We start from the raw sequence: 14230 nt of genomic DNA, 5'->3' as shown, positions 1-14230 counted from the left end.
TTTCTAAGTGCAAATCGCGCTCATGACCATACTCTTAGCTAGCATGGAACATCTAAAATGTTCCTCATCTGTGCTGGAGACCACCACTGTGCTTGCAAAATTAACAACTAAGGGCAATTTGCCTGTCTGCTTTCCCCACTCACCTTAACAGGGACTAGCACAAGGAAAAGCAGCATGCAGGGACCCCACTGATGACTTAAATATGAGTTCAGGATGAGTTTCTCCCTTATTGTTGAGCCAGCAACCTTCCCACCCAATATCTAGAGACTACCTTCAGAGATATTGGGCACCTGTGTTATTATCTTAAAACATAAGAAAACATGTTACAGTGATCGGAAAATATAACCAGTTGATTTCAGAATATTTTATCCTAACAATATACAGCCAAGCACCATAATTTCAAACAGAGACTTACCATTCCAGTGAAGCAGATCCATATGTGGGTGAAGGCTCCTTTACATGCACAGGTAACATAGATTGAATCGGGCACTTCTACGTAAATCCAATTCTGCACCACGTTGCTCATCTGTACTGAATTACCCAGACCTGTATTTAAATGCAGATGGCTATGCTCTTGTGCACACACACACAAAACTACTAGCTCAATTAGTTGAGTAGGACTAGACCACAGCCTACTGCTTCCAGCTGCCAAAGTTCTCCCTAAAATACAGTTTTCTTGAATCTGACATACAAATGAAATATCCGAATCAGCTCCTTCATTTAGAACCAAGGGGCTGAGATTAATAACCACCTTCGCTGTATTCATCTGAATATTTTACCATTTTTCATCCAGTCGCAGAGAAGTGAAGAGAAACCATTGTACAAAGTCCATTCTCTTCTTTCTGTGATGCAGCAGGAACAAAATATCATCCAAAAATTCATACATGAGCAGGACTATTTGTTGGGACAAGTTACACAAGTCTGGAGCTGCCCTTACTGAACTGATGAATCATACCATTGTGATGCACAAAATTCTATTGTCACTCCCGCCACAAAACATTAAATTACATTCCTACTTTTGTAGCTTTTAAAAAACAAACCAGACTCTAATGAATAAATAGAAACATTCACAAGTGAAACAGTGTTTTAATATAATTGTTAAATTACTTAAACAGATTGCAATTTCCATGGGAAATCATAACTGTATCACCTTTTGCAAGAGCCAGAAAAAAGACTGCATACCCCTTGAAATGATCCTGACACAGTCATCAATCACAGTCAGAGATACAGGTAACTGAAAACTGAATTGACAACACAATTGCGCAAGGTGGTCTGCTCAAATGTTAAGAATGCACATTTCAAAGCAGGAGGCAAACCTAAAACAAAATGATCCTATATTGTGCTATTAATTAAAATTTGGAAGTGGTAAATGACGGTAAGAATGAAGGGTGGAAGGTGATGAAGAACAAGCTGCAGTACTGTGTAAATAAAGACCTTTGCAAATCAAATGGCATTTCTTGAAAAGGTTCAAAAATATAGTACAAGGACAGACTTGGCAGTTTTCTAGGAATCCGGCAACTATACTATCCAAGGGTGTGCCCTAGTAGAAAGGGAGGGGATGAAAGGAAAGTGGGATGCTACTGACACTCTAGTCTGAAACAGTTTAATAGCAATATTACACATATCACTGAGACCATGGATTTTACCTTATTTTTTGGTCAAAGGTGACACTAACCCCCGCCCCCTCGTCATAATTGCCAGTGCTGGGTAATCATTAGGTAATGGAAATTCTTCCCTGAGAAGAGTGGAAAAAGTATGTGTCAAAATGTTTGAGTCATTTTTGAAATTGCCAAATTCAATATCAAAAGTTTTCCCCTACTGAAATATAAAAATATAGGTTTTTATGCTTTTATACTTTTTAATAAAATATGAAGGGGACCTTGATTTTAAAAGTTGAAAATGTATTTAACTCACTTATACATTTATTAACAGTCCCCCTCTTTTTTAAAAAATAAGTATTGTTCAGCAGGATAGGCCACATCAATATCTTTAGAGAATCAATCAATACATATGTTTTATTATGGGGAAAAAACTTGCCAAAGTCTTCAAACTGAAATTCATAATATATGAAATGGAATTCAGCTCCCACAATATCAATCCAGAAGAGTAAAATTTCTAGGTAATATTCAGCGGCACTTACTTGTACAGACAGTTGTTACATAAACTGTAAACATTCTTTCAAAAAGAAATTCTTGATTTGATTGTTGTTCCTCTTATGCTACTGTCCAGAGGCACACTTGAAGTGGCTTCAGGCATAATACCCTTGGTCAAATAACTTTCAGAATTTTGAATACACAATTTACCTATTGCATTCAGCTCCCTCTGACGTTAGGAATGAGCACAGCTGTTCTCATTCTTCCTATTTCATCTCTGTCTAACTGTAGGTTTTCCTCACTTTATTTCCTCTTTAAAAAAATCAAACTTGAGCCCCTGCATTATTATTACTTCAGCTTGTTTGCTGCACTGTACAATATTTATTTGAAAACTGCCAAGTCTGCAACTCAGAGATAATGAAAAGAATATCACACAATTCTATAGCTTATGTACACCTCCCAATGTACCTGGCATCCGATCCAAAGAACTGTGAGCTCAGCAGAAGACTTCACACCCATTGCTGGACTCATGGAGACAAACATAGCTGCAGGGCAGAAACATCCCATAGCCCCGATCAACCTTCCGACAGGGAAACAGAAGTGCTTGAACTCAGCCTGGGTGCCCGTTCCCTTCTTCCTAACAGTGACTATCAGCTTCTTTGTCAAGGGTTGACTGCCTGATAAGGGATTCAGGATTGTGTCAAGGTGCCCCTGCTCTTGTCCTGCCTAACAGTTGACAGATGCTTTGCTGGGTGCTCAGTTCTGGATATGAGTCTCCTTCAAACAGCTGTTCTGTGAACTTCACTACAACAGAGCTACACATAGATCGCTGTTGCTCCATTGGGGCAACTGTTTAATACACAGAACGTTCAAAATATAGAATTTTGGTGTATTTCTTAGATCTCATAATCTTCCATATTAAAAAATACAAAAAACTGCACCTCAAAACCAACAACCCTACACATTTCAGAGAAATCTCCCTGTGTTTCTCCATGTGTTTCACGTTGGCAGCTAGTCTTTCATGTGTAAACCAAAATATGCTGAACAGAAGTGAGAAGGCCTCCTCATTTAATAAATATGCTTGAAGCATCATTTCCCCCTCACCTTAAAAACTATTTCTCTCCTTTCACTTTCAGTATATCAGTTCTGGTAAAAAGAAGGAACCTCCTATCTGTGTAAGGGTAGGGATGGCAAGAGTACATAACAAGGCCTCTTTTCCATTAAAAAAACATTACTGGTGATGTCATTAAAAAAGGCCCTTTTTGTAGAGCAATCATGGGTGGTGTTTTTAATTTCAAAAGTCCACTCAAACAGCTAATAAGAGAACAGTGGCACACTTCAAGGAGTTAACAGCATAGACCAGAAATACTATGGGACAGCACAGCCTTTCCAGAGTAATGCTGTTCCTTTTTGTCCTTTTGTTGCAATGAATCAAACTTTCCTTCAACCAAGTAAAAAACATTGTGTTGCTTCAAATAAATACTTAAATATCTTAAGTCCTGTGTAGCAGCCTCACTGAAGATCTCAAATCCACGTCTTCATTTCGAATTCCATTCAGCAAAAAATCTTTGGTCAATTCATTTACACTCAACCTAGAAAAAATCCACAGCAGTGCTAGGTAACTTCCGAATGGTGTGCCACATAGCCCAAACTGTGTCCCCCCCTCCCCCACTTCTTGCACACACTTCTGCTAGGAAGGCATCATATGAAATACTCAACTGTGCCTTGGTATTAGATTCGCTGCTAAGCAGCAGCAGATTTTTTTTGCCAACTCGTTGTATTTAAATCAAACTGAGCCATTCTTGAGTCATTCTTGCCCACTGCTGTTAACTTGCCAGTGGGGGGCCTTCGTTTAGGAAGTAGGTGGTCATTTCTCCTTTACCTTTGACCTTAACAACCCCTCGGCATTCTAGTTGATAGTTGTTGACTGTTAAAACTTGGTACATGTCTGTGGTCACCTGTGGAGTTTTAAAAAGAATGGATCAGAAAAGAGTTGAAGAAATTGCAATTGACACAATTCAACACAAGTCTGGTATTCTCAAGCAGCGCTGATGGAAGAAGCACTGTCATTTCACTAAAAATTACTATGATTGCACCCATAAGAAAAAGGGCTGATGACATTAAAAGTGAATTTCAGATCATTTCAGAGAAAGACTCATCGTGTTCACACGTCCCCTTGGGCTCCTAAAAGGACAATGGCAAGTCAGAGACATGTGAGTAAGGAGAAGGAATAGGTGAATCTATCAATTTTGGTTTCTCTCAGTATTTTGTTTTTCAGCTTTGACAATGCCAATCACCTGTTGTAGAGGACAAGAGACTGGATCAAGTTTCTCATTCTCTTCCCACCCTGTAAGAATGATCCATGTTAGCTTGAAATTGGGCCATCTCTCTCAAAGAGATAATAAACAGTGTGGACTATAACTGCGTGAACAACGTACTAGGTGGCTAAGTGTTCAGAGCACAGTATCACATAGGTATGTATCTCTGGATCAGAGCAAGGTGAATTATCCCATCTTCTGGTTATTGCTCAGCAAGAACAACATGAAAATACTTCCGGGGGGGGGGGGTGGTTACAAAAGAAGAAACAGATGCAGAGGTTCTCAAGGAGCTCTGTTCTGGACTCCATATTACATGATAACATAGATTCCTTCATATTTCACCCCCTACCCCCAACACAGAGATGAATCATTAAGCTGGATAAAGCATGAAATATGTAAAGTAAGAAAGGAGGACAAGTTACATGGATCTGAAGTGACTTCATGTGTCAGCTGCCACATTTTTTATGCTTGGTTAAAAGTTTTTGCTTGGGGTGGTAAATATCTACCCCCAAGTAGAATACATAAAATGTACATATAGATTACTTCTCACTTCTACTAGTGGTTTGTGTAAATACTCATAAGAGAAAAACAAGTTTTAGGGAGGAGGAGAGGTGCCAAGACGACTCACCTGAATCCTGTCGGGCACTCCTGTGCTGTCCATTCGGCTGGCTACATTCACAGTATTCCCCCAAATATCATACTGGGGCTTGCGTGCGCCTATGACCCCAGCTACTACTGGGCCAATATTGAGCCCTAGCAAAAAAATAGTATGGAATTAGACATGAGTGTATAAAGTACATCTTATAAGTTATCACTACCAGATCACATATGCAGGAGGACTGCAACTATCTGATTCCTCCCCAGGCATAAATTGACCACAGCTGATTTTTGAATGGCCAACCTTTTGAGGTCTATATGACAAAACGTGCCATGATTCTATGATCAGGTATTATTATAAATGAACAAAGGTTTAAAGCAGACTCCACATGGTGGCTGTAATGTGTGTAGCACTCCTAAGACTTTGAAACATTACCAGTTGAGAGTGAGGTAAATTCATCCAGTGCTACCTTCCCTGGTCTTTGAAAACTGTGATATCAAAGATTTGTGGTCTTTGAAATTTGTGATATCTGCAAATAAATATCCTACACTGATGATTTCTCTGCCTGTTGTAGCAATTGCAATGCACCATGCTAGATGCTGTATGATTTTTATTGCATTTTTATCACACACACACACACTTATATTTTTATATATAATTTTATTGCATTACAATTTGAATTCCATAGAATTCATACGGCAAGTGTTCTTCACAGGCACACCTCGGACCACCTGAATTTTTTTTTTTAATAGAAATTATATGAACAAGATATGATGTGGAAACACCAAGATAAGACTGGATAGAATTATGAATTTTGTTTGGACTGATTGGGACTGATTTGGACATTAACGCAGTAATAAGAAGATGATCTGAATCCCCCTTTGGATCTTGAAGTATGGGTTCCCCCAACAAAATTTAAAAATTTGGCTTTGTAATTTGGAATTTATGTGATGTGATTTAATTTGATGTGATTGGCCAGTTAATAAAAATTATTTTTTAAAAAAACAAAACTGGGATCCAGGCTCGCTGAGCCTTTTCACACCATCAGAGGGAGGTGCAGCAGCTTCTCCACCCAAAGGTCAGTGAGGAACAACTGACCCAGATCCTGGCAGGACAGAAGCAGGGCATCACACTATATCATGGGTAGGCAAACTAAGGCCCAGGGTCCGGATCCGGCCCAATCACCTTCTCAGTCCATGGACAGTCCAGGAATCAGCATGTTTTTACATGAGTAGAATGTGCCCTTTTATTTCAAATGCATCTCTGGGTTATTTGTGGGGCATAGGAATTTGTTCATTATTATTTTTCAAAATATAGTCCAGCCCCCCACAAGGTCTGATGGACAGTGGACCGGCCCCCTGCTGAAAAAGTTGGCTGACCCCTGCACTATATGATATGCACAAACACACGCAGGATTGTCAATCATGGACAACGAAGGCCAAGAAACTCAAGAGAAGCCGATGCCAGCCTCGCAATCAGGGACATAATCCCGGGCAGAGTGATTCACCTGGCTTGGCAAACCTCTCCGTTTTGTCCCTACATACATTGAACATTGGTTGCCTATCTTGCCATGCCCAAAATGGAGCCTGAACTGGATGGGACATGCAAAGGCAGACCAAAGAGAAGTCTGGATTTCCTGAGCTGCAGGCATTGGGAAGGGTTAAAGGCCCTTGCTCCTCACCCTCTTCTCTCTGCTTTCCATTGTCCCCCTCCTGAAGCTGCTTTTCTCTTAGAGAATGGGGAAAAAAAAGAGCCTCTGCAGGAAAGCAGGTATGCCAGGAGGAGAGAAAGCAGAAGGGGACTGACTTCTTTTGCTTTCCCTTCTGCTGGCTGCAACTCCCTCTCAATCTCAATTCCTGCAAATCTCTCTTCAAAGCTCTCCTCTCCCACAAAGTCCATTTGCTGAATTTCCCAGTCCCTTCCCAATGGCATCTGTTTCCATTCTTCCCATGCTACACATTCTTTCTTTCCCCAGCTAACCGCTTATTCCTGACACTGTCCAACTTTATAGCCTGTAAGCTCATCGCAGCAGAGACCAATATCCTCCCCTTTCTCCCTCCTCTTCCTTTCTTTTTCTTTTACTTATGCTGCGTAAAGCATAGCTGCAGGGTGTTGTGATAAGTTACCAGCAAACATTAAACCTACAAGAGGGGGAAACGGTGTGTGTGTGTGGAGAGAACACCCCGCTATCATTTTTTCCAAACAGTTAAAAGGGCTGTGCCTCAATGTTGACCCCCACCCCACTGCCCCACACTCCCAACCATGAGATTTACTGCTCAGACTTATGTATATCTATACGGAAACAAAGCCACATTGAGTTCCTTTTGGCTTTAACTTCCAGATAAGCGTTTATAGGACTGCAGCCTTACTGCCAGATTGCAGAGGACCCTTTCCCAGATAACCTGGGAAGTTTAAAGAAACACTTTTCCTATGATGTGTTTAAGATGAGGCTACTCTAAAAGAAGCCATCCTGGAGCACTTCCGTTCAGAACTCATGATTCCAGATTCTGCTTTGCTACCTTGGAGGTAGCTAATATTATTACACTGATGACCACCTTTTAAAGTGCCCAACCCGTGGAGAAGATGCCTCCTTTGCTCTCTGTTGGTTTTCCAGAAAATAGGGGATATTATTATTATTATTATTATTATTATTATTATTATTATTATTATTATTAAATACTACCCTTTATCTGAGGATCACAGGGCAGTTTACAACATAAAAGCAGAAAAATACATAACCTAGGGTTACCAGACGTTCCTGGGAACAGTCCCCGGATTTGCAAATCTGTCCCCGGACAAATTCTGTCCCCAGAATGTCCCCAGATTTGCAAATCTGTCCCCAGGAAACGTGGCAGCGGCAGCCTCAGCAGCCCGGAGTCAGCCTGGTAGCACAGTTGGCTCTGGCTGGCTTCAGGAGCTGCTTGCTGCCATGGTGCCCACCATTTTTCCTCACCAGAAGTCCCCATATGATGTGTCTTGTGGGATCTCCTACCCCCTTCCCCCTTTGTTTTGACTGATCGGGGGAGGCTCAGGAGTCACAGGTGGACAGCCATTGCCCAGTTTTTAAAAAACTCTGTGCATTTATATTTCACAGGGTGTGAAAGAAGGCCTTTGCACGTTATACAATATGCATGTACAGTGGTACCTCGGGTTACAGACGCTTCAGGTTACAGACTCTGCTAACCCAGAAATAGTACCTCGGGTTAAGAACTTTGCTTCAGGATGAGAACAGAAATTGTGTGGCGGCAGCAGGAGGCCCCACTAGCTAAAGTGGTGCTTCAGGTTAAGAACAGTTTCAGGTTAAGAACAGACCTCCAGAATGAACTAAGTTCTTAACCCGAGGTACCACCATATGCTTGGGTCCAGGGTCTTTTGCCTCACCATCCCCACTACTGACTCCCGTTGCTACTCAGCTTAAAAAAATAAAATTAAAAAAGGTGTCCCCGGATTCATTGAAAAAAATCTGGTAACCATAACATAACCTAGTAAGAAAGAAAAATACGGTAATAAGTCCTCCCACCCTGAAGCAGAATGTTGGGAAGTTCAGGACAGAGAAAAGAAAATACTTTTCAATTAAACTGTGGAACTCACTCCCACAAGAGGCGGCAAGCTTGGGTGGCTTGAAAAGGTTTAGGCAAATGCATGAAGGCAGATAAGGCTTTTGATGTTCTTGCTATCGCTGCTATTTATTAAATTTGGTTACAGCCTTTAATCTGAAGAACACAGGGTACCTAATGAAGAAAGAGCAAATCAAAACCAATAACCTTCCCTCCCACATACGGATTTAGAAGACCACGGAATGCTAACCAACCCAAGTCCTGGATGGTGAAAGGTTTTCCGTGACCTACCTGGCGGAGTTGTGGGCATGCGAATCCTGGGTTGTGCCCCTCAGAACCGCCGTGCAAGTTCTAGCTGGCGATCCTGCCCATGGGGAGCGCAACGCGTCCGCCCCGTCTAAGTCCTACTTGAGCTGCTCTTCTTGCTGGTCTGTGACCGTCAGAAATGGCTGGCTACTATCCGAGTTGCTCTTTTTTTTTTAAATATTTTATTAAGGGTTTTCTTGTTTTACAGTGTAAGTGTACTCGGACCACCTGAATGAAGCTTGAGGACCACAGTTTGGGAACCCCTGTCCTACACTATCTAACTGCTTCTCAGAAAACTCACTGGAGCTTATTTTTTACTTGATATCAGTATACTGTATCTTGATATCTGGAATTATGAAGATGAATAACAGTGCGCCAAGAACACTCATGCTCTACACTCAAAATAAATGATCTATAAAAAATGTTATAAAATCTGCTTCTTTTGGCAGACGTTCTCAATTTACACATTACATTTTAAGCTTAGTTGGTCTATGGAGAGTGGAGCATACCTGGAGTAAGAAGCCTCAATCCAGACATCCTTGTGAATCAACCGACTGAACCTGAGGCATTCCCAGTGAAACAGATAAAAATGTAGCATATAAGAAGAGACTTCCTGGATCAGGCCCAAAGGCCCATGTAGCCCAGCATACTGTTCTCACAGTGGCCAGCTTCAAAAAAGGGGCCTGAATGCAAGATGGCTGGCCTTGTCGGCTTTGACTGAGTGGAAGGAAGTACGGGTGCTCGACTCAGTTCCTCCCAAACAATGGTGATGGCTCTAGGAATCCAGTAAGAATGAAGGAACCCAGTGTCAAGCACCTGTATGCATGCGGATTGGCCTTACAGGATCAGGTTGAAAGAGCTCTTGCTCCGCCTCCACTTCAAGTGTGTGTGCATTTATTCATTTCAGATTCAAATATGAAAGACAGTTTTCCCGTGTTCTACATGACAAAACAGTTCTAACAGCCATGTCCTTTCTAAAGCACTAATGTGGGCAGAAAGCTAATTTTGTTTGGCTTTAGATCTTCCCATGTTCAACTGGCTACTAATCTCCAGTTGGGAATGTTATGTAATGGGGTCAAATTTCTGCAGGAAACACAACCAACACTGCAGATCAAGAATACTCCATTAAGTGCTAATTTAATTCAGTAGAGGCAGCACCAATTAACACGTGGCATTTGCACTTTTAACCACAGAGGAAATACTCCAGAAGCATAACACCATAACAAAGGCATTTACCTATTTTCATCTGGAAGTTGTTGAACGAATGCTCATTGATGTATTTCATTTGATCCATTAACCTCATTGCAAAGTCAGCCAGGGCCTTGATGTGTGACTTGCCCACTTTGTCATAGGTGGAATCATTGAGGCCTGAAGCAGCCATATATGTGCTGCCTATAGTTTTGATCTTTTCCAGCTGTCGGAACTGGTCTTCGCTTATTATCTGCAGAGGCAACAAAGGAACGAAGTTATTGAAAAGGACACGTGTAAATCAATATACACTGTTTGAGTGATCTGTATAAGACCCAGATATGATCATGCACACTGTAGCTTGCATAACACGTGTTCTAATGCGCTTCCCATATGAAGAGAAAGTTCATGAACTGTTTTGATCCTGCACATAGACAGGATGGTGTCCTAGACCCTGTTTTTGCTTCTTCAAATTGATAAGGAAGGAAAAGTAAGATTTTGCACTGGGATGTCAGGTCACGGGATGCAATGCCCTTTCAGTTTGGATCTACATCACGTCCTGGCATGAGTGTATCAGTACTTGCTGTCAGGTGACTGAGTTAGGACCATTTGCACTTTTAATCATAGCTTTCTGAGTAATAAAAGCCACTGGAACTGGTAATCATAGAGGAGGTAGAACTTTCCTAGGAGCCTCTGCACAAGCATGAGACCATTTCAGCTGACCTGGACAAATTATTGTTTCCACCGCTGCACTTATACAGATCCATGGGAGCAGAGCATGAGGTGATTAAAACTGCTGTTGACCAGGAAATGAAGTCAACAGGCCAGGATACCAAGAACTAGGAAACTAGATCTATGAGCTGAGGAAGGCTTGCAAGCCAGGTAGCGTTCTGGGTCCTACCCTTAGCCATGGATGAAGAGTTTATTTAGGAGTGTATTGCATTGTCTGGGCTCCGCAGCACCTTTCAGTATATAGTACTTCTAGGAAAGAAAAGTGTAGTACTGTATTTCTATTGATACCTCTGGCATATGAAAGAAATCCAGCACAGAAAACAAAAGTGTCAGAGACGACTGGTGTTGTGTGCATTGGGACAATACAAAAGGGTCAGTCATAGATTCACAGCATTGTAGAGTTGGAAGGGACTCCAAAGGCCATCTGGTCCAACCCCCTGCAATGCAAGGAATCAGTTAAGCATGAACTAGACCACACTGAGGTTTAACTCTTAAAAAAAAAGAAAACTTGCTCACCTCATCAAAGTCAGCAATGATTTCATTGAGAAGCCTCAAGCATTCCACTCCTTCATTGTTGGCTTCTAACTCTACATAGAATTCTGAGAAGTTGCTGATGGAAGCAAACATGACAGCCACACACTCGCATGACTGGTAATACAGCTCATCGTTCCTCCGTTCCTGTGCAAGGAAGTGGGCTGCCACATCCTTTGGCAAGATGTTATGGAGAAGGCGTCTGTTGTAGGCCTGCAATTCCTCCATTTCCTCCTTTTCTTCAGTAGCCTGAAAAGGGAGAGAGGAGGAGAGAGAAAAAGATGCAGCCCGCAACTCAGGGTCATTTATGTGGCAAATGGACTGGAAGCATATACAGTGGACACACAACTTATGTGTGTTTAGCTTGAGTGGTTGCAGCTCTATGGACTTGACTGGAAAAAAGGGGCGAGGGGAGGTGGGAAAGCAGGGGGGAAATGTCAGCAATCGCACCCGCCATTGCATTAACCCTGGTGCAAGGTGTAGTGGCCTTGAGACTGTGTGTGCAGCTTTTGGAGACAGAGCAGAGGTGGCTGGATAGACTTTAATGGTTTTTAAAGGGTTGTTTTGACTATGTGATTTTGGCTTTGTGTGCTATCCCTGGAAAATAACTCTTGCATAAGTTGTGAATCTATTGTACAAGGCTGTGGTTCCCAACATGGGGCACATGCTCCACAGGGGGGCAATTTAATTTTTAGGGGGGGTAATTTGAGAATGAGTTATTAACAGTTAATGGTCTTTTAGGCTTCCTCCTCATGAATAGTTCACTTTTTGAAAAATAAGAATTATATGTCATGGGGGGGGGGGCGGCATCAGGATTTTAAAGTTGCTTAGGTGGGGCATGGCCAAGAAAAAGGTTGGGAACCACTGGTATAAGGTCTTAAGATGTAACCCATCAATACATGCTAGCAGCAGAATATGATTTTGCACACACTAAGGGTGGCTCCGTCCAAACGATATGCATGGGATGGATACACACATGCATGGACAGTATTCTTTACAATACAATATAAAACAAAACTAAGAGCACAATCTTTGTGATCCTCAGCTAAAATTGATACCATAGGAGTTTCCTTTGTGCCAGTGCTTCTAACTTGATATAATTTATGAGCACAGTACGATAACGCATTAACAGCGTGAATAGCAACTGTTTGCTGATTATAAATGGCATTTTAAAATTACACTCAAAAACACACACCTGAAGCTTCCAGAGGAAATCAAGTCTTGCTGTGGATTCCACTTGCTGCGCATGAAGATACACCGCCAAGACAAAAACAGTGATAACTACGGGAGTCACAATCTTCAAGGCCACCCTGGACACACTTGGAGGACTACGGAGGAAAAGAAAATATATAAATCTCTGGATGTTCTAGGATGCCAGTTGCTAAGCTGGAGGAGTACGTACAATTCAAAGCAAGCAATTTCTTGACCTCTTTGTGTAGCAACAGGCTGAGCAAAGGGTGGGCTCTAGGTGCTGACCAATAAAATCCACTGACTATTTTATTCTGTTCAACTCTGAATCATTTCATTTATCATTTAGTTCTTGCTTTTGATGCAGCGTGAACAGCGAAGTCCAGGTGGCCATCTTTTACTTTGCACGAGGCCGCCCCATCAATCTTCATTTTGTCTGTGCTTCAATGGCTCTAGAAGTGAGGCACACTGTATCAAAACTGCCTCTTAGGCAAGGAAGGGAGACAAAGGGCCACAGCAGAGTCAATGCATTCCATTACTAAATCATAGGGGATTTGTGAGAGACCACTAGATTCTATTCTTTTCTCACACTCTCCCTGCCTTTATGAGGTCAAATTCTTCCTATCCTTGAATACAACGAAGGCTAGGTAGCAGTGCTACTAACTGTGGTTGACGTTAATTTGCATTTCAAGTTTGTTTCAAATTCAAACTCTGGCAAGCATTCAAAATGGTTATAAGTGCTTCAGACAGAAAGGGAGGGGACTTGTGTTTGAGAAGAGAGGGGTGTGCCCATCCCATATCCCTTAAGCGCCATTAAAGGATGAGCCACATTATGTCTGCAACAACCCAAACCCACCAATGGCTGTATCCACTTAATAATTTTTAAAGCAACCTCAGGCTACCTGCCCCCTCAGTAACTCACCATGTTCCATTCTCAGTCCCATTGGAAAATACTCTGAAATAGCAAGAGATAGGTTTTAGACAATGTATATAGACTGCTATGCTATATTTATAAATCACTGACGCCATTGCTTTCTTCCCAATTCCACATTTAGTGCCCTCCTATACCGCTAGGAGTATAAGCAATGAGCCAGGAACATCCTGGTTCAGAGCTCAGATTGCCTTATCAAGCAACCATCTTCTAAAGAATACTGAGATAATATATGTGAAGAAGTCTGAACACTAATGAGATATGATATAAAAATTTTCCTCCTCCTCATTACTATAATGATTATGCTGTTTCCCTTATTTGTTGCACAAGCTGCCTTTTTAATTTTTCAGTATTCTTCCCAGCTGGCACAGAACTGCTGTCTTTGGATTAAAATCAAGGTGTACATTTCACTGCTCCAATGCTATCCAAACAAAAGTGCCTCTCTAATACTTCAGCCAGTTCAAAGGTCCATGTCTCTTCTGGATCACTTGCCTGATGTTAATCAAATGAACATGTCTGCAAAGTACTCCATTTAAATTACAGGGAAGTTGTTTTATATGTCTCTGTGTTCATTGTTCTGAAATGCATGATGGACTGCAGCAACAGGAGGGATCCCTAATGCCCCTTGTGACACTAGAACCAAAGCCTCAAAGCATTCACTTTATTGCAGGTCCTGCTGCAATTTCAATGGGACATGTTTCCAAACATGGTTAAGATCACTGTTCTTTTTAAAGAAGTCCTTACACCTACACAGAGTTCCACGGAATCCAGGATGCCACATATTTTAA

The 14230-nt window shown here is 41.7% G+C and overlaps 1 protein-coding gene across 6 annotated transcripts in view; it reads right to left on the bottom strand.

Annotated features, from left to right (window-relative positions):
- The window catches only part of ADCY5 (adenylate cyclase 5), a 179156-nt gene that overhangs the window by 768 nt on the left and 164158 nt on the right, over positions 1–14230 (bottom strand). For 3 of the 6 annotated variants that reach the window (XM_083584571.1, XM_083584573.1, XM_083584575.1), the window contains 8 exons: positions 13434–13466; positions 12519–12651; positions 11309–11572; positions 10109–10313; positions 5040–5164; positions 3976–4051; positions 416–546; positions 144–302 (listed from right to left, as the gene is read on the bottom strand). In XM_083584571.1, coding sequence (XP_083440697.1) covers positions 261–302; positions 416–546; positions 3976–4051; positions 5040–5164; positions 10109–10313; positions 11309–11572; positions 12519–12651; positions 13434–13466 — 1009 coding nt within the window. In that variant the 3' untranslated portion in view covers positions 144–260. Of the gene's footprint in view, positions 1–143; positions 303–415; positions 547–1066; positions 4052–5039; positions 5165–10108; positions 10314–11308; positions 11573–12518; positions 12652–13433; positions 13467–14230 lie in introns of those variants that run through there. The other 3 variants (XM_083584572.1, XM_083584576.1, XM_083584574.1) reach the window with 3 other exon arrangements.

The sequence above is a fragment of the Podarcis filfolensis genome (assembly GCF_964270895.1).
Source record: "Podarcis filfolensis genome assembly, chromosome: 1".
Taxonomy (NCBI): domain Eukaryota; kingdom Metazoa; phylum Chordata; class Lepidosauria; order Squamata; family Lacertidae; genus Podarcis; species Podarcis filfolensis.
Note: the sequence above shows the minus strand (reverse complement) of the source record. Positions and strands in the feature narration are given on the sequence as shown.